Source organism: Rattus norvegicus, chromosome 9, assembly GCF_021556685.1.
Source record: "Rattus norvegicus strain SHRSP/BbbUtx chromosome 9, alternate assembly SHRSP_T2T, whole genome shotgun sequence".
NCBI classification, from domain to species: Eukaryota; Metazoa; Chordata; class Mammalia; order Rodentia; family Muridae; genus Rattus; species Rattus norvegicus.
This window is the reverse complement of record NC_141542.1, coordinates 57,000,001-57,027,682: the sequence shown is the minus strand read 5'-3', so window position 1 is coordinate 57,027,682 and position 27,682 is coordinate 57,000,001. Positions and strand designations below refer to the sequence as shown.

The window sequence follows — 27,682 nt, the reverse complement described above, 5'->3', positions numbered from 1 at the left end:
CATCTGCAAGCTTCTGCTCTGCCTGCCGCCCACATCCCTGAGGCACAGACCCTCGCGCACGCGCACTCCTCAAGCCCGCGGGCAGGTTTCCACCCCTTCCGTTGTCACGCCCCCAGCCACGCCCCTCCAGGTACGCGTGCGCCGCGGGCCCGCCCCCGCCGCTCTCGGCGGTGCTCGGCGGTCTCTCGCGAGCTGCGGTCGCCTCCTCAGAGCAGCAGGCTGGCTGGAGCGAGCGATCTCGCTCTTCCTCGCGCTCTTCATCAGTGGCCCGGCCGGGCGGCCATGGCGGCGCGGCGGCGGCCCGCGGCTGGCGTGGGAGCCCGGGACGCGCTCGCGGTGCTTGCGCTGGCCTTGTGTGCTCCCGGGGTGGGCGGCGGGGCACTCGAGTGGTACTCCGCCACGGTGAGCATCGAGTACGTGGACCCGCAGTCGAACCTGACGGTGTGGAGCGTGACCGAGAGCGGCCGCTTCGGCGACAGCTCGCTCAGGGAGGAGAGGCAGGGCCTGGTGGGCGTCCCGCGCGCTCCCGCGGATGCGGAGGGCTGCGCGCCCGACACGCGCTTCGTGGCGCCCGGCGCCCTCGGCAACGCGCCCTGGGTGGCGCTGGTGGCGCGAGGCGGCTGCACCTTCAAGGACAAGGTGCTGGCGGCGGCGCGGAGGAACGCCTCGGCCGTGGTGGTCTACAACCAGGAGCGCTACGGGAACGCCACCGAGCCCATGTCCCACGCGGGTGAGCAGGCCGGGCGCTGGGCCGCCGTCCGCGGCCGGGGCGAGCCCGGTGGTTTTCCGGGTGGTGTGGAGAGGGAAGTGCGTGCACACGCTGGGTCGGAGCTTCACCTTGGGTGGGTGCGAAAGCAGGGAAGGGCCCTCGGCTGGGGAGGAGCAGACACACCGGAGGAAAGTCCTACCGAGTGCTGTAAGTCTCCGGATTGCGGATCACGGGTCACTTAGAAAGGTCGGCTCACCGTCTCCCAAAGTTGGTTGAGTGGTGAGTGTGTAGGAGCGGACCGCTAGCGCACGCCAAGCTCGCATTGTCTCCTCACCAACCTAGAGCGATGGTTTTGTGGCTCCTCGTTGTGGTGTCTTCCTCTCGACGAGGCGTACCTGAGTGTTTTCCAAACCCTGGATCGGAAAACCTGGGTTCTTTTTGCTGTAGTTTCTCTCACGACGCTTGTCGGGTGATCGCGCTCGCTATTTGTTTGGACAGTTCTGCGTTCAGATGAAATCTTGTTACTGTTTTCATTGAAGGAAAGTAAGGCCTTGCTACCTCTTTCAGGAGGCCGCTCCTAAACACGCTGTTCCGGGGACAGACAGGGATGAGTTGGCAAAATGTCATCCTTGGGACAGAGTTCTCTCCGGGGACCCAGGATTTGATTCTTTCTCTTGTGCCTTCTAAGATCACATTAGCTTTAAGGCATCACACGGTTGACTCATTCTGAATTTCCTGTGATTACGGTTTTTAAGTTTCTGCTGCTAGCTAAAACATCCTTTTTCCTGACCTGCATTTTTGTTGTTCTGTTTTGGTGTGTATGCAACACAGTTTATGAAGACAGAAAAGTGACATTGGATTTGACTGTTTATATACACGGTTGGGAATGATGGTCGTTTGATGGCAAGGAAGCGAGCTACACTTACAGACCAACTCATTTTTTCAAGGTCGCCTCCAGATTAGGAGAGAAATGGGTATGCGTTGCAGCAGCATAGTAGGGTGGAGTAGAAGGTAAGGAGCATTTGAAATGGCGTGAAAGTAATCTGCTAGAATGGAGAGATGCCCAGAGAAGTTGGGTGTCTTTGAAAACACAAGAGTTGGTTGGCCGTGGACCACACTGCTGGATGAGAATGCTACAGATGTCCCTGAGGTGGTGTTGAGTCAGGCAGTTTGTCCTGTGATTGCCAATCAGTCTAATTGTCACTGTCCACACACCCTCTTTCCACAAGGCTCACGAGGGATCCTAGAATTCCAGGTACAAGTTCCGGAGTTCAGTTCTGTCAGGGAAGAGAAGGCCTGTGTGCTACAGCTGACTCCTTGATGTTGAGTGTGTACATGTAGTGTAGATGTGTGTACACACATATCTAATGTAGACGGTTTTCTTTTCAATGACAGGCTCATCATCCTACAATTTTCTAACTCTTCTGCATTTTTTGATAATGACCTTGACATCCTCCCAAGCAGACACCTCTTGTTCTAATAAACGTGGCTCAGCAATCTTTTCTTGTTTACATTGTTGACATATAATTTATCTGGGCCCAGGAAAACACCTCAATCATGTTAATTAGACTCTTCCTGTAGAAGAGGGACACTTCTTTCCCCATTATCTGCCTCCTTTCTAGCTTTTTTAGCATTATAATAATTCTGTGGGTTTTTTTTTTTTTTTTGTTTTTTTTTTTTTTTTGATTATCACCTTTTGGATAATGTGTGAAAGCACTCTGCAAGTAACTGAATCTTCCTGAGGGCCTTTTAAGTTAGATTCCCAAGGAAACATACTCAAAGGTGTTCTAAAACTTGGTCAAGTTTACTTGGTGACCTATAGGATGTTTAGTTACATTCCTGTCTTCCCACGTTCTGAAAGTTTTCCCCACAGTTGTAACAACCAGAAATGCCTTGAGATTTAGCCAGAACTTAACGCAACAACAAAATTATCTAGCATTTTGAACCACTGACCCACAAGAAAATGAATTTGGTAGCAGTGCGATTGATAAGCAGGAAAAGCTGGAAATAAAGTTAAGACTCTTGATCTTCAGCTGTAGGCACTGCAGAGATGGAAAAGTTAGCTCTCATAAAACTTAGTCCATTTGGGTATTAGGTATTGATAATCCGGCACTTTGAGAAGAATTAAGAAGATGGGAGAAGCCTGCCTTGACAGACCTTATTTAAATTTGGATGAAGGTTTTTTTTTTTTTTAATTTTATTTTTTTATTTTTTTTTAGAGCCACTGAGGCTGTTCAGACTTAGGTTGGTTTCCTCTGTTTAGTCAGAATCTAGCTGAAGCCATGAAAACCCACTGATTGAGCTGGTAGTGCTGATGTGTAACACTGGGTTTCTATGAAACAGGTAGAAGTGTGCTTCTGAAATTGAATACTGATAACCTTCCTAAGTTGTGGGGAGAAGTTTTCCAGTTCTTCTGAAACTCATTGCTTCTCTCACTGGAATCTAGCGCTAGATAGCTTTTAAATTTTAAATCATTACTGAAATTGAGGATTTTAAAGAATCAGTACCTTAAGATCATACTATCAAACCAGCAGTAAGGACTACAGTTATACCTTACATTCTAACTTTAGCAGACTTAGGTTTAAAAACATTGTACCTGCTTGTTGGAAATGCCTAAGACAAGTGTCTGCCTGTCATGGTTTATGGTCTGTCAGTAGTGATAAATATAGATAGCTTGACAGGCCAGAAAAGTTTATACTGAACTGATACAGGCATGGGTGATTAGAAGGCCTATGGAGTGGCTGGGTGTTGGTGCTGAAGATAAGTTGTAGAAATTATCTTGAGCAAGATAGGTGAAAGAAGATAAAAGCCAAGTCTTTAAAGTCTTAGAGTTGGCCTTACTCTAATTCTTTTAGGTTAGTAAGTACGGCGCTCCTCCAGCTGAAATTTTGGCATGACTTTTTAGGGATGACATTTTACGTCCTTGAATGTTATTTGATAAGTGCTAAAATAATTGGCAGAACGGTGGAGAAAGGGCTTGAATTGCAATAAGTCAAGGGTGTTTCAGAGATATAGAAGAATATGCAACTTAGCCAGCCCATGAGTGGTCCTGCAGACATTCAGAAAAAGCTGGTAAGGATAAGGTCACATTAAAAACCTTAAAGACCGGGCTGGAGAGATGGCTCAGTGGTTAAGAGCACTGACTGCTCTTCCAGAGGTCCTGAGTTCAAATCCCAGCAACCACATGGTGGCTCACAACCATCTGTAATGAGAACTGATGCCCTCTTCTGGTGTGTCTGAAGACAGCTACAGTGTACTCATATATAATAAATAAATAAATCTAAAAAAAAAAAAAAAAAAAAACCTTAAAGACCACTCAGGTCTCTTAACACCACTGAAAATGGCCCCAGTATTGCAGTGATGAGAAGAAGAAGACTTTTAATTAAAAATTCACTGTGACTAGTTCCAAGATCTTAGCTTTAGAAAAAAGAAAAAGAAACAACCAACTTTAGAGAAGCCATATATTAAAGAGATAATCATTTGTACCAGAAGTGCATATTAAATGGTTTTTCATGCATAGATAATCAATTATTGATTATGTGTAATACTATGCTCTCAAATGATCTACAACTTCACATTCAAATTTAAAATGTGTCTGGATAAATGTTTGGAATACTAGGAAGTTATGTGTATGTGTGGTAGGTGGGCTTAGGACTTGTGTGTAGCGGAAGTAGTGTTGCAAAAGGCTAAAAGGTCTGAAACAAACTCACATGGAAAGCTGCAAGATTTCACTCAGTAAGAGTGTTCTGCACTATTTACAAGAAATCCATTTTGTGGGAGGAGGTGAAGGTAAAGTGTTTGTTGTTTTGTGTTGTTTACTTGTGATGGAGTCTGGATAAATAGTTCACCAGGACTCCTGCCAAAGAGCAAGTGCCCTTAACCACAGAGCCATCTCTACAAATCTGTTTCCCTCCCAAACCCCCAAGTTTTTGACAAAACCAAACTATTTATAATTATGTAGTGTCCCATTGTGAATTGTGTCCTCCTCATTCTCCTGGCCCAACCATCCAAAATTTTCTATTTTGTATAACAAGACACTTAATTCCAGATTATTCCCTCTTCTGTAATTCCTCTTGCTGGGTTGTTTCAGTTGTAGTCCTGGAAGATAAACCAGTTTCTCAAATCCACTCATTCATAAAGAAACCTTCCATGGGCCATCCCTGCAGGATGCCTCAAAAACCTGATTAATTGAACAGGTAAGTACTTGTCAAGTGAGGAGAGACCTATAAAGAAATTAGCCAAGGTGTGTGGAAGGAGGCCTGTCTGAAGCTGGGGAGACAGGTGACTAACAGTGAGTATTGCTTTTGCAGAGGTCCCCAGTCCAGTTCCCAGCTCCATATCAGATGACTCACAGTGCCTGTAATTCCAGCTCCAGGGGATCTGAGTCCTTCCTCTGGCCTCCTTGGGTACCTCACTTGAATGTATGTGTGTGTACTCAACACACAATTTTAAAAATTGATGACAGTGTCTACAGGTAGAGCAGGAGTCACTGTAGAGGTTAAACTGAGTTTGTGTGACAGACACCTTGGTTTTGTTGAGGATTCTCCAGGGGAATAGAAGTTGCTAGAATGTGGCAGTTTATAAAAAAGAAAACCTGAAAGTTTAGGAGATTCTTTTACTGGAACCTTAAGGTCAATTATTGCTGCTAAATTAGTTTTCTCCACCAGAAATTTAACCTACTACTTTAAATATTTCAGTAGTTCTTATCTTCTTCAAGACAATACTGAAGTAGACTTTAGTTTCCTTGGGAAGAAAAATGTTACATTCCTATGTCTTGATAGTAAAATTTAAAGTTATTGTACAAGTGCAAATCCTATACCGGTGTGTTTGTTTAGTTTGTGACAAGGTAGCAAGGGGAGCTTAAAAATTTGAGAAGGGGAGTTGGGGATTTAGCTCAGTGGTAGAGCGCTTGCCTAGCAAACGCAAGGCCCTGGGTTCAGTCCCCAGCTCCGAAAAAAAGAAAAAGAAAAAAAAAATTTTTTTGAGAAGGAAACGGTTACCATTTTATTTTCAGCATAGGAAAACTTGAAATTCTGTTATTACTAATTTGGCCTGCTAAAAATGCTGTTCTATATCTGTTACTCAACGAGGTTTATGATGATACTATGTGCAGTGACCAGGTGTTCAGTTAGCATAAGACAGAAATAAAACAGAACCTCCCCTGCTGGGGGTGGTGTGGTGTGTCTGCCTCAGGTAAGGTGTAGAGATTACTTTGTGGTTGAGATTGTGTAAGATGACCTTTTTAGGTCAAGCAAGAATGATAACAATAAGCCCTGGGGAAGAAAAAGAATTCCAAAGGCTTGTTTCTTCTGTTTCAGGTCTCTGTGCCTTCTGTGAAGAAATTCACCTGTTTAACTGAGATTTTTCTCTCTTGTACCATTGTAGGCACAATTGTACAAAATTACCTGAGCAGATTAGTTCTTTGGGATTGGACCAGAGAGCCAGTGTGTGAGGAGAGGAAGTCGAGTTTTGGTCATCTGGTAGATGTGCTTGGTGTCCCTTAGCTTATGCCTGAGCTCCCTCCAGAGCTAGCACTTTCTTACCCTTCTGCCTTGCTGCTCGTTCAGCTGCCTGCCCCACTTTGAGAATTGTTCTGGGTATATCGATCATGCTGGCTTTGAGAACTCGACTGCCTCAGCCTCCTGAGCATCTGTGATTATAGCTGCTGGGGCACCCAAAAATGTTTGTGAAAGGGGGAGTCCATCACAGAGTAGAAAAGGTCGCCATGACTTTTACCAATTTACAGTGGGTCCTGGAAGCAGTCTTGCTGTCCTTGTTTCACAAGGAGCCAGCCCCAGTCCTAATTACTGCCTCTACAGGCCACAGCTTTAAAAAATACTATATTTTTTCACTCAGTGAGCTAAGTGTGCTGTTTTCTCATCTTGGTTAACTTTTCTTCTTCCTTCAACAAGATGGCCTTTTAAACATTTTTTTTAAATATTTATTTATTATGTATGCATCATACAGCTTTCTGTCTGCATGTGTGCCTGCAGGCCAGAAGAGGGCATCAGATCCCAGTACAGTTGTAAGCCACCATGTGGTTGCTGGGAATTGAACTCATGACATCTGGAAGAGCAGTCAGTGCTCTTAACCTCTGAGCCATCTCTCCAGCTCTGGCCTGTTTTTCTATTAACTGGCTGTCTCAAATATATTTTTTTTAAGGATCTATTTTCTCTTATTTGGGTTCCTTTTCTGCATGCTGTATTGTGACACTCTATGTATGCAGTACCCACAGAAGCTGGAAGAGGGCATTGACTCTCCTGAAACCATAGTTATATGGATGGTTGTGCGTTCCATGTGGGTGCTTAGATTTGAACCTGGGTCCTCTGAAACAAGAGCCAGTGTTCTTAACGACTGACTCACCTCTGTAGTCCCTCAAATATGATTCTAAGATGTTTTTCCTTTCCTTCGGTTGGTAAAACTTTTTCTATTCTTGAAGATAAAATGTAAATGTGCCTCTCTCAAAATGTAAGATTTCCCTCTACTCTGAACAAGATTATCCCTCATATCTTTAGTTCTTTGTGTTCTGATTGCTTGGTAATAATAAGTGGCAATCCAAAGAAGAATGATCATCAAACTAATTTCAAACAAACAAACAAACAAACTGGAAAACACTCTCAGAGAAGAGTTTGTCCAGGAACACAGACCGTCCTTCTGTCAGTGCACGAGATGAAATTTGAACACAAGTTTGGCTCTGCAGCTACACACCCTGTGGCAAAGATTCAGGGAATGAATGCTGACTTGGACTTGAGTTTCCTGACCCTGAGAACCAGCATTTCCAGGTGGTGTGTAACACTGAGTAACTCCCTGAAGGTTTCTGAGGAGGCCTAGCTGTAGATTGCCAACGTAGCAGCTTTCTCCTTTAAGTGAAATGTTCAGTAATGGAGGTTGTTAACACTCACACACACTCACACTCACCCCTCCGCCCACATCGTCACAATATGACATTGGTATCACTTAGTAATTATAGAATAGAAGCCATTTGGGGTTCTGTATGAAAACTTTAAATGAGATTGCAGCATTGTGCCATTGTTTCTATTGAAATGTTCTACAAGCTTCTTTTTTATTAAAAAGGGTTTTAGCAGCCCAGGTCATGGTGGTGGCGGCGTGCACTGGTCTACAGGGCAGCCAATACTGTTAACACAGAGAAACCTGGTCTTCAAAAACAACAAAAAAGGCTTCTAGCTTGTACCCTGTAGTACTTTTAGGTGTGTTACAGCCATATCCTAGTTGCTGTACAAGTTTCTAGAGTGCGGAACACTCATTTTCCTAGAGATAGTACTTGCTTCCAGGTATGTCTTCCCAATGACAACAGGGACATTAACGCTGAGGAAACTAGAGTTTCCTTTCATTAGGCTCAGACTGGTTCTAGTATCAGCTTGCAGACAGAGGCCACCTTAGAAGGTACCTTTCTGGCATTTCAGTAACAAAGCTCCTGCGTGCAGCTAAGATCACAGTGGAAATGCTGTGGACTATATGTCTCACTGAGATCACATAGTCTGTGCTCTGTTTTCACCAAATGAATGAAAAAGAGAGAGAACATGATGCTCAGGGTGTGGTTGAGGAAAAGGTTTATTGTAGGTGTGAGGGAGAGCACAGCCTGACTGAATTGGGCGACGAGAGAGATGGGAGAGTGAGAGCAAAGAGGGCAGAGGAAGACCCGGAGCGAACCAGGAGACTAAGAGGACCAAGAAGACCAGAACTACAGTGCTAGGCTTTATAAAAAGAGGAGCTAGGGGAAGGGGAGCAAGCCTCAGGCTAGAGAGGTCCTGGTAGGGATGGGATATCCCAGTCCAGGTGACTGAACAGGTACTGGTGAGTAGGGGAGACTACTTTGATATGTTAAATAGCCACTTCAGCCATTTGTCCCAAGTTTCTTTGAGGCCAAACACATTACACTATTTATCATAGGACTTTCTGCTCTGCAGAGTGAGACTGCCCCATCCAGAAGCTTCTAACTCATCTTAGAGCTACAGCCTTCGACTATTCAGTAACCTTCTGTGGGTCCTCTGTGGTATAATTAAGGAAGTCCTTAGAGATTTTAAAGGCTAGCATGCCATCCACACTTTACCTGTTGCTTTTTCTCCTGAGCATTGTCAGAGCTACTGCTTCACCCTGTGCACACATGTACTCTGTACAGCCCTGTCATTTTGATGGACACTTAGATTGTTACAGCAGGCCCTTGGTGGGGGGAGGGGAAATTGGCAGATCAAGGAGGACAAATTAAGGGAAAAAAATGGCAAATCAAAGATTTGTTTCATATGTGCAGCAACTGAACAATTCCCCTCATTTACATATGTCCATCGGGCTGGAGAGATGGCTCAGCGGTTAAGAGCACTGACTGCTCTTCCAGAGGTCCTGAGTTCAAATCCCAGCAACCACATGGTGGCTCACGACCATCTGTAATGGGATCTGATACCCTCTTCTGGTGTCTGAAGACAGTGACAGTGTACTTACATACATAAAGTAAATAAATAAAATTTAAAAAAACCAATATGTCCATCAGTGTTAGCATGTTTCTCCCAGGAAAGATCGGATTTTTTTTTTTTTTCAGATTTATTTACTTGTTTTATGTAAGTACACTGACTTCAGACACACCAGGAGAGGGCTTCAGATCTCATTACAGATGGTTGTGAGCCACCATGTAGTTGCTGGGAATTGAACTCAGGACCTCTGGAAGAGCAGTTAGTACTCTGAACACCACTGAGGCATCTCTCTAGCCCAGATCTGATTTTTTAAAAAGAACTATTTATTATTTTTATGTGTGTATATTTGTGCTTGCTCCAGTTTGGGCACCATGTGTGTACAAGTGCCCACAGAGGCCAGAGGGCATCAGATTCCCTAGAAGTAGAGTTGCAGTAACTCGGATGAGTACAAAGCATTGAGTGCGCTTTTCTGCTGAGTCATCTCACCTAGTCCCCAAGGTGGACTGAAACCTGTTAAACCGAGGATAGAGCTAGAGGAAGATTTTCGAGAAGCATTACTGCAAGTATGGATGAAAAAGCTTTTTGTACTGAAAGTTGTACCTCCAAGTGGTCTCAGGAGTGATATTTGGGGAGTCCAGTTAAATATTTTTGCACCATTTAAACTACACCACAGCTCTGTTGCTGCTTACCAGGGAAATGATGTTTATGCTGTCCCCAAACCTAGGCTTCTGAATTCTTTTATCCCTATCAGTATGACCATTAGAAAAGCACAGCCTTGTGCTGGTGTTGTCTGCAGCACAGTCAGGGAGGGAGCCTAAGTGTATTGAAATGTGGGCACAGTTAACAGCCAGACTTGGCAGTGTTCTGTTGGCCCAAGCTGGAGACATCCAGTGACATCCAAAAGACCTGATGGCTTGCTTTAGATCTCTTTGTCTTACCCAACTTTGTTACTGGGGATGGCAACTGGGGTCTCAGGCATGCTGAGGAGTTCATCCCATTCACACAGCATGAAATAAACACATTTTTAGGAAGGTGCTTGGGTTTAAATTCTGCCTCTCCCAGGCACACATGTACCATTGAGGTATCCCAAGCCCCTTAGACACTAGTCCTGTCTGTCCTTTTCACTTAGGTTGGTTTAACATCAGCTCGTTCAAAACTATCTGAAGGAGACAGTTCAGTAGACTCGTTGGTATGGACAAGTGGGTGTAAATTCTTGTCCTGGTCTTTAAGGTAGAAGTCAGCCTTCTGCCTATAAGTGGGCACTCAGGCTCAACCATCCCCCCAATCCCCATCCGACCCTAAACTTTAGGATTGATAGTGGTAAGTACAGTTATACTCCACAATTCGTGTCACCTTATTGTGCTTTTTCTATGCTTGAAACTTTGAGGAAGGGATAGTGAAAAATTCACAGGAAGCTTTTTTTTTTTTTTTTTTTTTTTTTTTGGCCAGACATAATTCATATTTAATTCTAGCATTTTCAGAAGTCAGAGGCAGGAGAAATTCCAGGCCCACTATGAAAAAAGAAAAAAAAAGAAGAGCCTCATGTCTTTATCTAACACATTATCTTAAAGGGGGAAGGGATAAAAAGGCTGCCTTTGTATTTGTCCTCTCTGCATGTCCAGTCACTATCCTGAACACTCTCAAATACCTGATTTTATTCGTGTTGGATTGTCTTACTGACGCAGGGGCTGATCTCATTGAAAGATTCTGGAGTCTGAAATTATCAGGACATCTGTGAAGGTACCTTGTTTTGACAATAAGAATCCTCAGACAAAGGATTTTTTTTTTTTTTAATTGCTGAAGGAGCTGTAGAGACAGCTTCAGGACACTTGGCTACTCTTTCAGAGGACCCGTATTTGGTTATCTTTGATTCCCAGCACTCTTGTGGCAACTCACAATTGTTTGTAACCCCAGTTATAGGGCATCTGACACCCTGCTTGGCCTCCATGGTCACCAGGCATACATGTGGTATACGAACTTGCATGCAGACAAAACACTAACGTAATTCATACCTACCCCGCCATCTCCCCACCCCCCTCCCTACCCCATCTTTCTAATCCCCCTTGCACACACACAGAGTATACAAACATGCTGACTTGTGCATCTTGGCAGTAGAATATCTGAAACTTAGATTTTTGCTGGCTTACAGATAGCTGAAGCATTTTTTCATATATTTAAAACTCACTTACCAGGAGTTGACTGCTGATGGATGGACCCAGGATTCCTTCAGGTGATGGAATGGAATGGAATTATATTGTGGTACTTACCAGTCTTTAAGCCACTGAATTGTGCTGTAAAGCTGGTGGGTTGTTTGTTTGTTTGGTGTAGTGTCTGAATTATTTTCTCAGTAAAACAACCATTTTTAAAACTTAGCCTTTTTTGAGAATTAACACAAAGTTCTTTCTGTTATTAAAAATTACTTTGTTGTATGTAATATCTATTCTTCTCAAGTTGGCCATTTGTTACTTTAACCTTGACTTTGAAAAAATATATTTTTTCCTACCGTCAGCTATTCCTCCCCTCTCCCATGTCCATCACAGATATTTCAGAACCTCTAGATTTTTTTAAAAAAAATATTTATTATGTATTCATTATACAGCTTTCTGCCTGCCTATATGCCTGCAGGCTAGAAGAGGGCATTAGATCCCATTACAGATGGTTGCGAGCCACCATGTGGTTGCTGGGAATTGAACTCAGGACCTCTAGAAGAGCAGTCAGTACTCTTTAACCTCTAAGCCATCTTTCCAGCCTCTCTAGATAGATTTTTATAAATGATTTTTTTCTTTAATAGCATATATCGTAATTCTCTTCTTCTAGTCTATATATTTCTTTTAAAAACACATTACATTTTTTTTAAAGCTTTATTTATTCCATGTGTGTGAGTACACTGTCCCTGTCTTTGGACAGACCATAAGAGGGCATCGGATCCCATTACAGATGGTTGTGAGCAACCATGTGGTTGCTGGGAATTGAACTCAGGTCCTTTGGAAGAGCAGTCGGTGCTCTTAACCACTGAGCCACATCTGCATTTTTGATTTAGGAATTTATTTTGGCATGCATTGTGAGAAAAACATGCAGATTTTCCCCCAATATAATATCCATTTGCCTTCATCTGGTTTTTAAAAATAGTCCATTTTCCTTATTGATCTGTTATCACTTGCTATGTGCTTTTTTGTGTATTTGTGTTTGTTTCTGGACCTTCTGTCCTATCTCATTCTGTGGGCATCTTTATCTGCTACCATCATGCTGTTTTAATGCTTCCCCTGAAAAGACTCATCCAGGGTGCATTGTTTAAAAAGTATCTCTGATCCCTTTTTAGCCCCTATGTGACTTTAGAGGGAGGTTTTGTTTTTTGTTGTTGTTGTTTTTTTTTAATTTATTTGTTGATACGTTGTGGTTGCTGTGTTTATAGCTAGAGTCACAATAAACTAAAGACTTCTGCTTCTTTTCTCTCGGGTCAGCTCTTGTCTGCAAAGGAGTGTTAAGTAGTAGTGAGCACAAGTTAGGTGGGGTAGTGCACACCTTTAATCCCAACTCTTGGGACAGAGGCAGGTGGATTTCCATGAGTTCTAGGCCAGCCTGGCTTACAGAGTAAGTTCTGGGCCAGCCTGGTCTACAGAGTGAATTCTGGGCCAGCCTGGTCTATAGAGTGAGTTCCAGGTCAGCCTGGTCTACATAGTGAGCCACTGGCCCCGGGAAAAAAATGGTAGTGATCACAGAAGAGTCCTCACAGTTGTCGTCATCTCCGCCCCCCCCCCTTCCCCTGTGCAGCCCTCGCTGTCCTAGATCTCACTCTATATAGACATATTCCCTAAGTCTGATGGGCATGTTTGCAACAATTTTCATTCATGTTCATAAGTAAAATTAATCCATGTGATTCTTTTGCTCTTTATTACCGTGTTTGATTTTATAATCTTTAGGTGTCTTTCTAGTTCTGGAGTTTAGCAAGTACTCTACCGTTTGGGCCGGGGTCTTGCCGTGTAGTCGGGCTGGCTGGCCTTCACTGACTGTGTGGTCCAGGCTTAGCTTAAAGCTGAGAGTCTTCTGTTTCCACCCCTGGATTAGACTTTGACCACATTCCTGGAAGTGTCCTTTTCTTATTTTTCATTAGCTGTGGAACAGTTTAAACACAACTGTATTCTGTGCTTCTTAAAGGTCTGATGATAGACCCATCTGTGAATCTTCACGGTGTCATGGGTTTGGGGAGAACAACTAACCCATAGTGACTTCCTCACTTCAGTCAGCCTGGGTTCTCTTTTGGGGTCAGTTGTGGCACTTGATGTGTTTCTGAAGACTGTTTGTTTTTTTTTTTTTTTTTTTTTTTTTTTTTTTTTGGTTCTTTTTTTTCGGAGCTGGGGACCGAACCCAGGGCCTTGCGCTTCCTAGGTAAGCGCTCTACCACTGAGCTAAATCCCCAGCCCCAATGTGTAGCCCAGACTGGCCTCGAACTCGTGATCCTCCTGCCTCTGCCTCCTTCAGCAAATCCTACCGGCGTGCGCCACCACAACCGGCTGTTTGTTTTTCTTAATGATTTCAAATGTGTGCGTTGACGAGCGTGCCCTTGCCTTTACCTAACTCTCTTCTCTGTTCATTTCTTCTGTGCAGGAACAGGCAGCATAGTCGTCATCATGATTAGCTACCCAAAAGGACGGGAGATTTCTGATCTGGTGCAAAAAGGAATTCCAGTAAAAATGAGGATAGAGATTGGTACTCGTCATATGCAGGAGTTCATCAGCGGTCAGTCTGTGGTGTTTGTGGCCATTGCCTTCATCACGATGATGATTATCTCATTAGCATGGCTAATATTCTATTATATACAGCGTTTCCTATATACTGGCTCACAGTTTGGAAGTCAGGTAGCTATGGATAACTTCATTTTGATTTCTAAATGATAACTCATAAATACAGTCTATATACTACTTGAAGTGATATTTAACCACACTAATTTCAGTTTACTTATTGAAGTCCTATGACTTCGATAAAACTTTTAATTGGGTTACTTTTTGAACATTGGGTTTCTGTGGGTACTTGTACCCTCCGTCTTTATGTAGACAGAGGGGACTAGCAAAAGGGCATGTGACAGCATGAACAGGTATGGCCCTGTTTTCTGCTCGGCATAGGGCTGAGGGCTGCTTTGTGTCCACTGCAGGGGCCTACAGGCAGCCTATGTGAAGGCGGGCTGTTTCTCTGTAACAGCACAAAGAGCCAGAGGGTTCTAGTGGCACACTAGGTACAACATGGTTCCTGGCCTAATAACTAGGCAGGACTCTTTCCTCTTGGGCACCATTGGTGGGAATGGATGGTACCTTCTTTCTGGGCATTGGTACCTTCTCGCCAATATTTAAGTGTAGGAATTGTTTCCTGGAACTTGAAAAAGTATGGCTAAATTCATGATTAGAGTGCTAGAGTCCCCTACTATTTCAGTGTCACACATACACAAAGGCAAGGATGCTCTTTTTCAGATAAGGAATTAAAGCAACTATTCGTGGGCCGGGGGTACAGCCCAGTGGTAGGGTACTTGCTTAGCATTTGTGAGGCCCTAGATGTAATCTTACTATCGCACATTAGCAAGTAAATAAATATATTCTTAGCTGGGCCTGGTAGCTTAGGCCTATAATCCTGGGTTGCTTCGAGATTAAGGTCAGTCAGAGCTTTAAAGTGAAGCATTATATAATAATAATAATAATAATAATAATAATAATAATAATAATAATAATAATAATAATAATAATGTAGCTTATAAGTTTATATGGCTCTTTTATGTGTTAAAAGCTAATGTTTTTTTTTCTAAGCTATTTTCATGCATTGTAGTGTGTAGGTTACTTTAAAAAGACTATTTAATAATACTGTTTTCCTCCCCAAGAATCATAGAAAGGAAACTAAGAAGGTTATTGGCCAGCTTCCACTACACACTGTGAAGCATGGAGAGAAGGTAATCCATCTTTGCCTGTGCTTGTCTGTTCAGACTGGAGGATGTTAATGTGTTTGAGAAGTATTTTCTTCTCAGGCTGCTGTTCAGCAGTAACAAGCTGTGCTTTTCAGACCTCCTTCCTGTATGTGTCTCATATCTTAAGGAGAGTTGACAGGGGGTTGGGGATTTAGCTCAGTGGTAGAGCGCTTGCCTAGCAAGCGTAAGGCCCTGGGTTTAGTCCCCAGCTCCAAAAAAAAAAGGGAAAGTTGACAGAAGTGTAATGAGTGAAGGGCCATTGTGGCAGCCCTGAGTTACATGTAGTGAGGTACAGTCACAGGCCAGCCGTGTAGCTCAGTGTTTAGAGCTCATGCTTAGCATACATGGAGTCCCAGACAGCTCCAGCACCCACTTCCCATGAAGGTTAAATGGGTTAAATTTGATTTAAAAGATAGCTCCTACATGATATGTGCTTACTAATGACAGTGTGCCAACATTCCTGTCTTTGAAAGTCCTGTAGACCAAGGTGAAGACTGTAAAGATGCTATGCATTTAAAAAGTTTGCACCTGAGTCCTGTAAACACATTCTGTTCAATCTGAATCTGTGTGCAGTCTTTCCAAGCCCCTCAGTTCCTGCGAGGACATACTGAACATCTCTAAAGGAGAGAAAGGAGATTTTTAAAACTACACCTTTAAAAAGGAGCCATTCTGACCTGCTCAGTTAGAGACTGAAGCAGTTAGGGAGCGACAGAGCCTGGTCCCTGAGGACATACCCAGAGCAGAAACTTAGGGTCTCCTGCAGTGCCATGCTGCCGTGTGTGTGGGCTGGCTCAGGTGCTCCCATACTACTCATTGCTCTCAGTCTATTCACCCTCCAGTCTTCACTTCCCTTCATGAAAGGAAGACTAGGAAAAGAAACTACTTCATCTCTTCCTCTGCTTACATAAAGGATTTTTCTTAAAAGACATTACATTTTAGACCTTTTGAGTTTAAGAAAATTGAAATCTGTTATTAATGGCTTCTGTGATATATTTAGGATTAAGATATGCTTTGGGTTATTCCTTCCCCGATATCGTCGTTTTTTTTGGGATAGGATTTCTCTGTGTATCCTGCCTGTCCTGGAAGTCGATCTATAGACCAGGCTGGCCCGATCTCATACAGATCTGCCTGCCTCTGCCTCCCAGGTGCTGGGAGTAAAAACGTGCACTACCACACCCAGCCCCCAATAACTTTTACATTGTAACATAATGGAATTTTAATAGTTGATGCAAAGTACTGATTTTTTTCTCTGCAAATCACCAAGTGAGTTTCCAGTTAATAATGCAGAATATGTGTAGAATAATTTTTCATAGGAACTAATAGAAAAGACTCTTTTAGTAATTTATAAATTAGATGCTGATCTTAGGCTATGAGAATTGAGTTCTAAAAATTTATTTGTTCTTCAATTCATTTGCAGGAAGAAAATCAGTACTTTGTACAAACTATTAAAAGTACTGTACTGGCTGCTGTTTTCTCACCACCTTAGCAGGAATTCTCATACCTTAACATGTGAAAAGACAGATTCATATGTGTAACTAACTGAGCCAAGCCCTTGAACATACAAGTAGATTGATACTATACCCAAAATTGGGAGCATTTCTACACTGTCAACTGACATAGGATTATTGTTTGCAGTCAGCATCTTACCCAGTCCTGAAGACAAGTGACTATTTTTTAAATTTTTTTGTAGATTTACTTAAAATGTATAAGCTTGTAAATTATTAAAGAATTTTAAAATGGCTTCTTGTATAATATATGATATATAAGTGAAAGTATTTTGTCACAACATACATTTTTTAAAGAAAGATTTCTTTATTTTATTTATGTGTAGAAGTATACTGTCACTCTCTTCAGACACACCAAAAGAGGGCATTGGATCCCTTTACAGATGGTTGTGAGTTACCATGTGATTGCTGGGAATTGAACTCAGGATCTATGAAAGAGCCTGCAACATATAATTTAAGGGGCTGGAGAGATGGTTCAGTGGTCCAGAGTGCTGACTGCTCTTGCAGAGGGCCTGGCTTTTGGGATAGGATTTCTCTGTGTATTCTGCCTGTCCTGGAAGTCGATCCGTAGACCAGGCTGGCCTGATCTCATACAGATCTGCCTGCCTCTGCTCCCCTAACTGCCTGGGCCTCTGAAGAGCTCCTGCTTCTCGCCTGTAAGGTGTCAAACATGCACATGTGTGCAAAAACTCATGCAGGGGTACCATATATAAAAATAATAACTAAATGTTTTTATAAAATGACACAACAGTTTCAAATGCTGTTATAAAGTTAATTTTAATGGTCGCTGATAATGGTATATACATACAAAATCTGGTTTTTACTGCTTCCTCATTAATTGTTACAGGTGGCTAAGGGTATGTTTAAATAATAACTCAGGGGTAGTGGGGCTGTGTTTTATAATATGAGTTGACAAACATTGCAGCCTCAGAAGTACATGATGTTTGAGGTTCTGAGTCCCTGTCACAGAACCTCAGCTTGTCCCAGCTCCACTGACCGTGCTGACTCACAGAAAGCCTAAGGCCTGTAGAAGTGTTACCAATTCTCCCACCCTACTGCCAGCAATGTCTGTTTCTTTGTTCATTTTTTAGGCAGAGGTGTTAACTCATTCTAACTTGGGATGAGGCGTTAACAATAATGAAGTAAAATTTCAGATGTGTAGCTATTGTACTTTCCCCAGGTTGTAACTGTTCTTCAGGGATACAATTTCTTTTTAAATAACTTCAGAAGCCAAATAAACAGCTAATATGAACATTCATTCTCATTATGTTTTAGACTTTATAATCTTTCTTTTTTCCCATCATAGCAGGTGTGGCTTGAATGTAGTTAGCTTGGTAGAGCGTTATCTAGAATGTAGTTAGCTTGGTAGAGTGTTATCTAGAATGGAGTTCGCTTGGTAGAGTGTTATCTAGCATTGATGAGGCCCTAAATCCAGTGTCCAGCTCCATAGAAACTGGATCTGGTGACTCCTGAGTGTAACCTAGATTTCTGGAAAATGGAGGCAAAAGATCAAGGTCACTGTTGGCTACACCATGAGCCTGAGGCCAGCCTGGGAACGAGATCTCTAAAAACAGTGATGTGCATTTCTGTAGCCCTAAATCATCTAATATTTCTTCAGACACTTACTATTGAAAACGCTATTAATGCCCGGATTAAGCGGACAGTGGTTTTCTTTCCCCTTTTTCATTCAGGTTCTTCAAATAACTGCTTGATAGTGGTAAGGAGAAAATATGTTTTAGGTTCATGTTGTTCCCAGATAGAGTAGGATCTGTTGTTTTAGTCAGTTTCATTTTTTTCTAACTTTTGTTGCTCTATGTGTAATGTGTGCACATGTGACTCTCCCTCTCTCTCCAGGGAATCGATGTTGATGCTGAGAATTGTGCAGTGTGTATTGAAAACTTTAAAGTCAAAGATGTTATCAGAATCCTGCCATGCAAGTATGAATAACTTTTTCCCACAAAAATATTGAAAATCACTTGACAAGTTTCACTGTTCTGACAGAGTTAGTTCCATGTTCTTGGACAGGAAGTTCTTGTGATCTTGGATTACTTCATCTTTCATACTGTCTTCAGAGGCTTGTTGGTGACCACTAAGAGCTGCTGTGCGTCTTTGTCTTGCACTGGCTTTTAGTCTTACCAAGGCTTGCTTAGACCCCTTTACACACCCAGTAATGCAGAGCACATGCTAGCTGGAGAGAAGCAAGAACATTTGTCTGAGAGCCTTCAAGTGACTGACCCGGAAGCGGGCTCAGAGCACAACAGTTTGCCCTTGCTTATACACTGGGTGTAGGTTCCTTTCGAAGCTGTATGAGTATCTTCCCTTTACTGAGGTTTCAGGAGCACAGGTGCACTTAAAACTGGGAAGTAGCCATTTTGTCTTTAATAATCCACTACTTCAATTGACTTAAATTTTGTTTTAAAAAAATTGTTGATTAGCCAGGAGGTGGTACACTCACCTTTAATCCCAACACTTGGGAGACAGATGCAGGAGAATCTCTGAATTAGAGGCTACTCTGATCTACAGAGTGAGTTCTAGATAGCCAAGGCTGCACGGAGAAACCCTGTCTCAAAAACACATCCCCCATCAAAGAATTGCTAATTAGCAAAAAGGGCCTGTTTTATGTATAGAAATTAGATTTTTTTAAACAAAGGTCTAATAAACGTCAATTATACTTTATATATTTTAGAATCAAGTTAAAAAGTACTCGTATTAGCTTTTTTTAAAAAAATATTTTACTTTTTAGTAGATTGAATTCTTGATACCTCTGTTGAGGAAATAAAATGAGTACCACAATAATAACAGATCCCTGAGGGGTGTGTGTGGCTAAAGTCTGTCAGTATTTATACATGATCAGCACAGTAATGAGTGAGGTCAGTATAGGCTGATCGTGTAATGCACACGAGCGAGCATTGAAAGTAGAGCTTTAGGCTGGCTTTAAAACAGGCCTTTCCCACGTCAGAGTGATGCTCAGGATTGCATAGAAGAGAGGCGGGGCTACACACTGACTGCACACTGAGCCTGCAGGTGACCTTTGCAGATGTGTTCGGGGTGCACACTCCTTGCTCTCCTTATTGGGGATTTTATTTTGTCTACTTCTCTCCATCCCCCAACAAAACTGAACTTTCTTGGTTTTGGACAATTTCTTCTGGGTCAGTGAGTTTTAATTTGTGGTTGAGTGACAAACTGGACTAAGGTTTTCACAAGTAAGGATTACTATTTTTAATGGCGCTGGCAGCTTTTTGTTTAAAGAAAGTCTTCAGAGAGTAATAGTAACGATAGCATATGTCGACACTGAACAGCTCATGGTGTAGGTGTAAAGACTGGGAAACACACAGCTCCTTGTGGTCCTGCTGTCTAGTCACCCAGCTGGTGTTAGAGCTCTGCCTGTCTGGTTTCAAAGCCTGGAGTTCACACATTATGTGGGAGGGGCAGGAAATCAAGATAAACCAACAAGAAAAGAAAGTGTATGTGCCTTTCTGGTAGCACAGAGATTTTTTCAAGAGGAGGCTTATAAAATGTGTAAGTGGAAATAACCGAATTTTTTGCCACTCAGATGGTTAGTATGTATTACCACTTGAGTCACTTAGACTTGAAGAAGATACTGTCAGCTTGGGATTAGATTATTACTGATACCTTATTATGGGCTTTACTAGCCTAAATGGTTTATAAATATTCTACTAAGGCACATAAAAATGATTGGGCATTGTAGTACATAACAGAATCCTAGCACTTGGGAAGCAGAGATAGAGGATTCTGAGTTCAAGGCAATCCTGAACTACATAGTACATTCGAGGCAAGCTTGAGTAACATAGCAAGACCCTAATCTTAAAACCATAGACCCTGGCGCGCATACACACACACACACACACACACACACACACACACACACACACACACACACACACGTCTTAGTATGTGGTGGAAATGGATCCAACATATTTTTGTTTAATAAAGAGCTTTCAATTTTTAAAAAAATTCACTACTAAGTCCAAAATTTAAGTGGAACATATACTAGAAAATAACTTAGTCAAGAGGGTAGACTTCAATGTTGATGTACGGTTGGCTCACTTTAATAGAGGGTATGTTGGTAAAATGCGTTATTTCCTTTATAAGATATGCAACCATTTATTTTAAGACATTAACACATACTTAATTTTTTTAGGCATATTTTTCATAGAATATGCATTGACCCATGGCTTTTGGATCACCGAACGTGTCCAATGTGTAAACTTGATGTCATCAAAGCCCTGGGATATTGGGTTTGTTACGTTTTTGTTTATATTCAATCTCTACCCCAGTTCTTCCTGAGTATCTCACTTTTATTACTGACCAGAGGCAAGGCAAACAGATGAAATGTTCCTTCTGATATCCTTACTGTTATTTAGAGACGTTTTCAGTATTAAAATTGAATTTGTAGAGTAGTCCATATAAATCAGTTAATTGATTAGTTTATGACAGAATAATAGAACATATGAATGTGTTCACCAATTTGTAACTACTAAGTATAGTTCTGTATACTCTAGTATCATCTGTGTGTGTGTTTGCTTGGGTATGCATGAGTTTATGCATGTGTGCAGACGCTTGTGTGTTTGCTTTTATGTAAAGTGAACCATAGATTGTATGAAATAGAAGTGTCTCCTGTACCTTCTGGCTTCAGAGACACATTTTAGATAAACTATACCCAATCATTTCTGAAATCTGCTTTCACTGTTTCTGGGCTCCACAGATTTTTGTTTGTTTTTTAGACTCGAATAGACTCTATTACGCCTTAAAATACTAGTAATAAAATCATAGTGTATTTTAACTAACAATGAAGGACTAGGAATGTAGCCCAGGGTGCTCGAAGACCTTGTCTCTTGTTTCCTAGCTGTGGCCCCCTGGGGAGAAAATGTTTCACCCAAGGACTACAGCCTCATCCTGCTTTGTCCTGAAATGTGTCTTCCTTATAGAACTCCTAAACTTCTTTTATTGGCAACTTTAATCCACTGTCCCTTTAGCCTGGGGTGGCATACCTCCATCATTGCCTTATTAGTTCTTGTCCTCTACTGTAGAAACTGTAGTTCAACAAGAGGCTGAGCCTTTGTGGTTCAGAATTTTAAATGAGAAAATACAGAGCTTCATGAATTGTTTTCTTGACCAAGTCTTACATTCCCTTCCTTAGATACACTGTAAGCTTATGCTAAGTTGTCTCTGTCAGTGATTCTAAACCAGCTTTTCCGCCCTTGACATTTGTGTGAGACCAATCTCTGTTCTCAGCTGAGCAAAGACTCACATTCTCATACATTTTGTTCAGAGAATGCAGGCCCAGGTTGAATTATTTTCTTACTAGAATACAGAGAATGAGTATGTGCCATACTTTGTGAAGAAGGACACTTTGCAACTTCAGCGCTAAGGGTGTGTCTCAGTTTTAGAGGGTCCATTTCTCTATCACCCGTAGAGTCCCCAGTGACCCTTACACAGACTTTAAGGCAGTTTAAGGTTTGCAACCATATCTACTGCATTTACTGGGGAAAACCCAATCAGACAAATGCTGTCTAGGATGTTAAGTTGAGCTTGGCTCAGTGTTAAATAAGCTAGAGCAAGGATGCTTGGGGTTTTCACCTTCAGATCACTGGGGCCAGTACATATCCGGAAATGCAACATAGCAATGTGGTAGATGCCATCCGGGTTAGAAAAAAAGATTTTATACTGCCTGTTAGACATGGAGAAATGGAGGCATGTATTCTAGTGGGGCTGCTGAGGGACTGTCACCTCAGTACATAGGAGGTGGGTAGTGCGTGCTCAGGGATGTGAACTCAGTGGGGCTTGGTGGAGAATTAGGTTTGGTAACTTTGTTAGAAACAACTTGGGATGAGGCTAAACAGGAGTTGGCATTGTGACATTACAACAGGAAGTTTTGCTTGATGTGTCTAGGATGTCTCGTTACTGGTGAGGAGGAGGGGGTGGTTTCAAAATGCTCCTAGAACAGAGCAGAGACGTCTGAGTGCCTGTGAACCCCACGCTCACAGCCTACAAGCCCTTAGTCACTTTCCAGCAGTTTCTTCCACCCACGTGCATCTGTGGCTCTTAGGTTAACCATAAAGAATGTCTGAGACACCCACCCACTGGTGTTGAGGCTTACTGGAGTGTGACTAAAGGAGTCTCTGGCCATGCTTTCATTATCTTCCTTCAGCGCAACAAAGAGTGGGGGAGTTGGAGACAAACCACAGTCGAGAAACTACATAAGGAAGGATGCAGAACAGGCTTTTTTTTTTTTTTTTTTTTTTTTTGGTTCTTTTTTTCGGAGCTGGGGACCGAACCCACAGAACAGGCTTTTAAAACAAAAATCTGAAGCCTTCAGCCGCTCAGAGCCCAATTGTCTCTGATACCCCAGTGCTGTGCTATAAAATACCCAGGGCTCTCACTGGGGCTGAGGGAGCAGCAGTGAGGCTGTACAGGTTCACAAACTCCACAAGAAGATAGTTTCAGGTAGTAGCAACTTTGTTTAAATAATTTAAAAGGTGAGATACAACTTCTACCAAGTAGGGAAACTCTTTAGAGGAAAACAAAAACCAAGCTTTATAGATTGTAGAAAGCTGCCTGGCTGGATACAGGTGTGCTCCCACCAGGTTCCCTGTAGAGAGTCAAGGATATCTCACATGAATTTACCAGCAAAATGACCCCTCACTGTTCATGTCACTGAGAAAGCCATTGCCTTTTGTCTGCCTCTCAAGGGGGACCCTGAAGATGCACAGGACCTACCCATCCCAGAAGCTGCCCCAGGAAGTGTTTCTGTTGGGAATCTGAGTGTGACAGTCCAAGATGAGGAGAGGAGTGAAAGCAACCTTCCATCATCTTCCTCAAGCGAGTTTGGGCCACACCGCCCTTGTCTTAAAGAAGATGCAGAGGAGGACACAGCATTGCTAGGTATGTGACTGCAGGTGTGAAACTGTGATGCTACCAGTAATGGAGTGAGATGGAAAGCAGGGAATATTAAAGCATAAGTGAAAACCACAGTCCCACACTTAGAGATGCCGTTTAAACCCTTTGGTGCATATATTCTCAGGAATGGGGGAATACCCTACACATGCTGTTTGGTACACTGTTCTATTTTTTTTCCCCACTCCCTAGACTGTTCTTTTAATGTATCATTTGATAGATAAATTTTTATGACCATGTTGTGTTTAAGTTTTTAAATTTTTTTTTTTTTTAGTTGCTCAATTCGTGTTTCTGGTGGTCTCTGTAGTCTCATTGTATTGTGTAGCATGTGTGGGGCATAGTCTTCTTGCCGCTGCTTCTCAGCTCAACAGCTTTTTCTTACTAATTCTTAGTTCAAGCTCGTTACTTTTCTGATGCCATGACAAAACGCCATGACCAAGGCAACTTAGAAGGAAACATTTATTGGAGCTCACTGCTCCAGAAGGCTAGAGTCCATGCTCTTCACTGTGGGGAGTGTGGCAGCAGGAAGGCATGACTGGAGCAGTAGCTGAGAGCCCACAGCTTATCTACAGTGAGAAGGAAGGAAGGACAGACAGGCAAGCAGACTGGGCCTGCTGTATAGTCTTGAAACCGCAACCCCTCATCCCCAGTGTCGTCCCTCCAGTAAGGCCACACCACTAATCCTTCCCAAACACACAGTCCCAAAGGCAGGGGACTAAGGGAGGGAGTAGGTGAGCCTGTGGGGCCATTCTTATTCAGACATTAGACTCTCTTAGAAATGCTTTTTTTTTTTTTTTTTTTTTTTTTTTAAATTGTAGTGGGCCCAAGTGAAGCCTCGGGCTTCGGGCTTGCCTGACAAGATGTACCTCTAGCCCTTTCTTAGAACCTTTAAAATTTAATGTGGAAAGTACAAGACCTTTGCCATATATTTTGTTTCCGCTCCCTCAGTTTCTTTATTTCTTCTTTGTGTTGATTTTCTTGGCTGTATTTCCAGGGCCTAACTTCTGTATCCTTAGTCTCTCTGTACTTATTCTGTCTTCTAGTCTCTTCTGGCTTTTATGGCATACTAAATAGGAAAGTTTTTTTCTTGGTTGGTTATGGTTCATTAGAGAATTATTGACCTATGTTTTGGTAATATTTGTGCCCCCCCCCCCAATTCCTTCTTGAAACTGTGTCTTATGTATACCAGGCTAGCCTCAGATTCCCTGGATAGCTGAAGATGACCTTGAACTTTTTGATCCTCTGATCCTACTTCCCAAATGCGAGGTCACAGGCATGCATTACCACATTGGTTTCATGCAGTGCTTGAGATCGAACTCAGGGCCATGTGCATGCTAAGCAGACACTCTACCAACTGAGCTATATTCCCATATCTACCCCTTTTTAATTAATTTATTCACTCACTTATTTATTTATTGAAATGCCCATGTATGTCATCATGTAAATCAGAGGATAATTTTTAGTAGGTCCCAGGGATAAAACTCGGGTCGTCAGAATTGGCAGCAAGAAACTTTACCCTCTGAACCATCTTGCTGCTGGCCCCCTCTTCTGTATTCTTTAAAGATTAATTATGAAGCTATTTTGAGCCTGGTGTGATAGTGCATGCCTTTAATCCCGGCACTTTAGAGGCAGAGGCAGGAAGATCTTTTGAGTTTGAAGCTAGCCTGGTCTATATAGGGAGTCCAGACTAGCCAGGGCTACATAGTAAGACCATCTCTCTAAACAAAAGAGAGGATGCAGAGATGGCTCTGTGGTTAAGAGCACTAGGTGCTCTTCCAGAGGGCCTGAGATCCATTCCATTACTAGCACTTACATGGTGGTTCACAACTATCTGTAACTCTAGTTCCTGGGAATTTGATAGTCTCTTTGGCCTCTACAGGTGACAGGCATACATATGGTATACATACCTGTATACATAAAATAAAAATTAGAAGAAGAAATTCCCACCAGCATTTTTATTAGAATTAAAATAATCTCTAGATAAATTTATAGATAAAATAATCTATAGATTATTTTAATTGAGAGTAACTGATGCTTCTAATTTTGAATTTGGCTATCCTGAAAAAAATTTCCAAAACAGTAAGATTAAAATTGAGTCAGATTGTCTTTTAACATGTTTTAGAAAACTTACAGGAATGGTTAGAATTTTGGGTTTTATTGTGTATGTCAGGAGGCTGGGCTGCACATGTGTTCAGGAGGCTGGGCTGCACGTGTGTGTGTAGGCACAAAGTGCAGTGTGCACATGTGTGTGCAAGTCAGAGGTCAAACTCAAGCTTCAGTCTTCAAGGCATTGTCCACTCTATTTTTTGAGACAAAATCTCCGACTAGCCTGGGGCTTGCCTAGTAAAGCTAGGTTGACTGGCTGGGGAGTCTCCCGGATCCATCCTGCTCCACTTTGTTAGCTCTGGGATCATAAGCACACACTATTACACCCAGCTTTTCTTATGAGTGTTCTGGAGATGGAGCTGAGGTAGAAGACACATTATAAGCTTCCTGGAACTTAAGTTTTAAACCAATACTAGAGGAAAGGGAGTGTGTTACGGTGGCTCTAGGGAATGGATTTCACAGATCATAAAGCTGGGGCTTGATCTCACCCGTCTCTGGCTGGCCAACCACATTACAGAGCAACATAGTCAGCATAGCAAGGAATGTTGCATTTACGAATCCTTTTGAGTCAAAGTGCACATATACTACTGTGATTTAAGTCCAGAAAGAAACTAAATTTCTTTTCTCAAGAACATGACTCCACTTGAGAAGTATGAACAGAGAGGTCCTTTGAAGGCAGTAACCAGATGAATGTTGGCACAGATAACACTAGAAAAGCCTGTCTGTTATACTTACTGAATGAAAGGATATCTCTGTATTTCTCTTACTAGCTGTGTTTAAAATGGGTTATCATCTTTACATGTAGGTTTTATTTAAATGTTTCTATAATTTGTTTCTTGAGTCATTTTTTCCACATGTGTAACAGGCTGGACAGACAACTGACTGACCTAGGGTGCTTTTGATGCTTTGTTGTAGGAGCCGGCAGGAGTGACCCTCAGCATGGAGGATCCATCTGCTAGTGCCGTCTTCATTGACAGCCTCACCGACAGAGCCTTGGCTTGAATACAGGACACTCAGTTTTCACTCTAGGGCATAGTTTGTACACTTGAAAACAGTGGATTCTATTTTACTTTACCTTTCAGATTCAGGTTTGATATACAAAGGGCTGAGATATTTTATTCCTAAAAGACTTTAATTAGCCTTCATCTATTTATCTACTAAAGTATGATGTCTATCATAAATTTCATTGTATCAAACTGTCACAGATGTATGTGGAGGGGTTGTTTCTGAGTACTAGACTAGCTTCTGTGGTACTATAAAACAAGATTCTGTTTCTCAGGCCTTTTAGACAAAGCTCACTCAGTGGAATTGTGAAATGTAGTTCCTTATTGATCAATGAACTTTCCCTGAAGCAGACTCTAGAACCTGTAAAGTGAGAAATCTTGCCATGGGCAGTGGTACACACGTGCAAACTCAGGAGGCCGAGGCAAGAGGATCTTGACTTCAAGCCTACCCTGGGCTACGTAGCAAGACTGCTACGTAAAGGGAGAGAGAAATCAGCTGTCTTGCACTATATTGTCTATAGAAACTTTAGAACCATGCATACCTTTTTATTATGTGGGATTGTGAAAAGAACACTAGATGATTTTATGATTTGCATTTTTACCTTTATTGCCTAATTTCTTTTCACACTTGGAAAGAGAAGGGAATTTATCCATTTTTTTCTACAAATTAAAAAAAAAACCTGGCAAAAATGCCATATTGCATGTTAAAAAGTATTAAAATAGTGATTCATTAAGAAAATCAAGTAGGCATACTGTAATGTCTCTAAATGATTAGTATATTTTGGTGGATTTAATCTTTACAATTAAAAATATGTAATTAAAAGTTTGATCTTGTTGTTAAACTAAAATAACATTTTCCTAATGAGATTTTAAGCCGATTCAATACTGTGACCTTTTGTCCTTCTTTCCTGTTTGATGTTCCCACAGGTGACGTCTTTGAGGACTGTCGTCTGAGTTCTATATAGTGCTTAGATACACACTTATGAACTAGGAGTCCTTGTTGTTGATTCTAAACTTGTGTTTTATGTCTACTTTGTAGACAAAAATAAATGCTTACTGACAATTTT

The 27,682-nt window shown here is 42.0% G+C and overlaps 1 protein-coding gene across 9 annotated transcripts; it reads left to right on the top strand.

Moving 5' to 3' along the window:
* The first annotated feature begins 208 nt into the window (after positions 1 to 208).
* Positions 209 to 27,682, top strand: Rnf149 (ring finger protein 149). 9 transcript variants are annotated; one of them, XM_087566662.1, is made up of 9 exons: positions 209 to 402; positions 4,800 to 4,905; positions 5,020 to 5,130; positions 13,741 to 13,991; positions 14,999 to 15,067; positions 18,442 to 18,524; positions 20,750 to 20,846; positions 23,301 to 23,493; positions 26,527 to 27,678. In XM_087566662.1, exons 4-9 carry the CDS (start codon positions 13,764 to 13,766, stop codon positions 26,568 to 26,570), a joined length of 714 nt encoding a protein of 237 aa, XP_087422788.1. In that variant the 5' UTR covers positions 209 to 402; positions 4,800 to 4,905; positions 5,020 to 5,130; positions 13,741 to 13,763; the 3' UTR covers positions 26,571 to 27,678.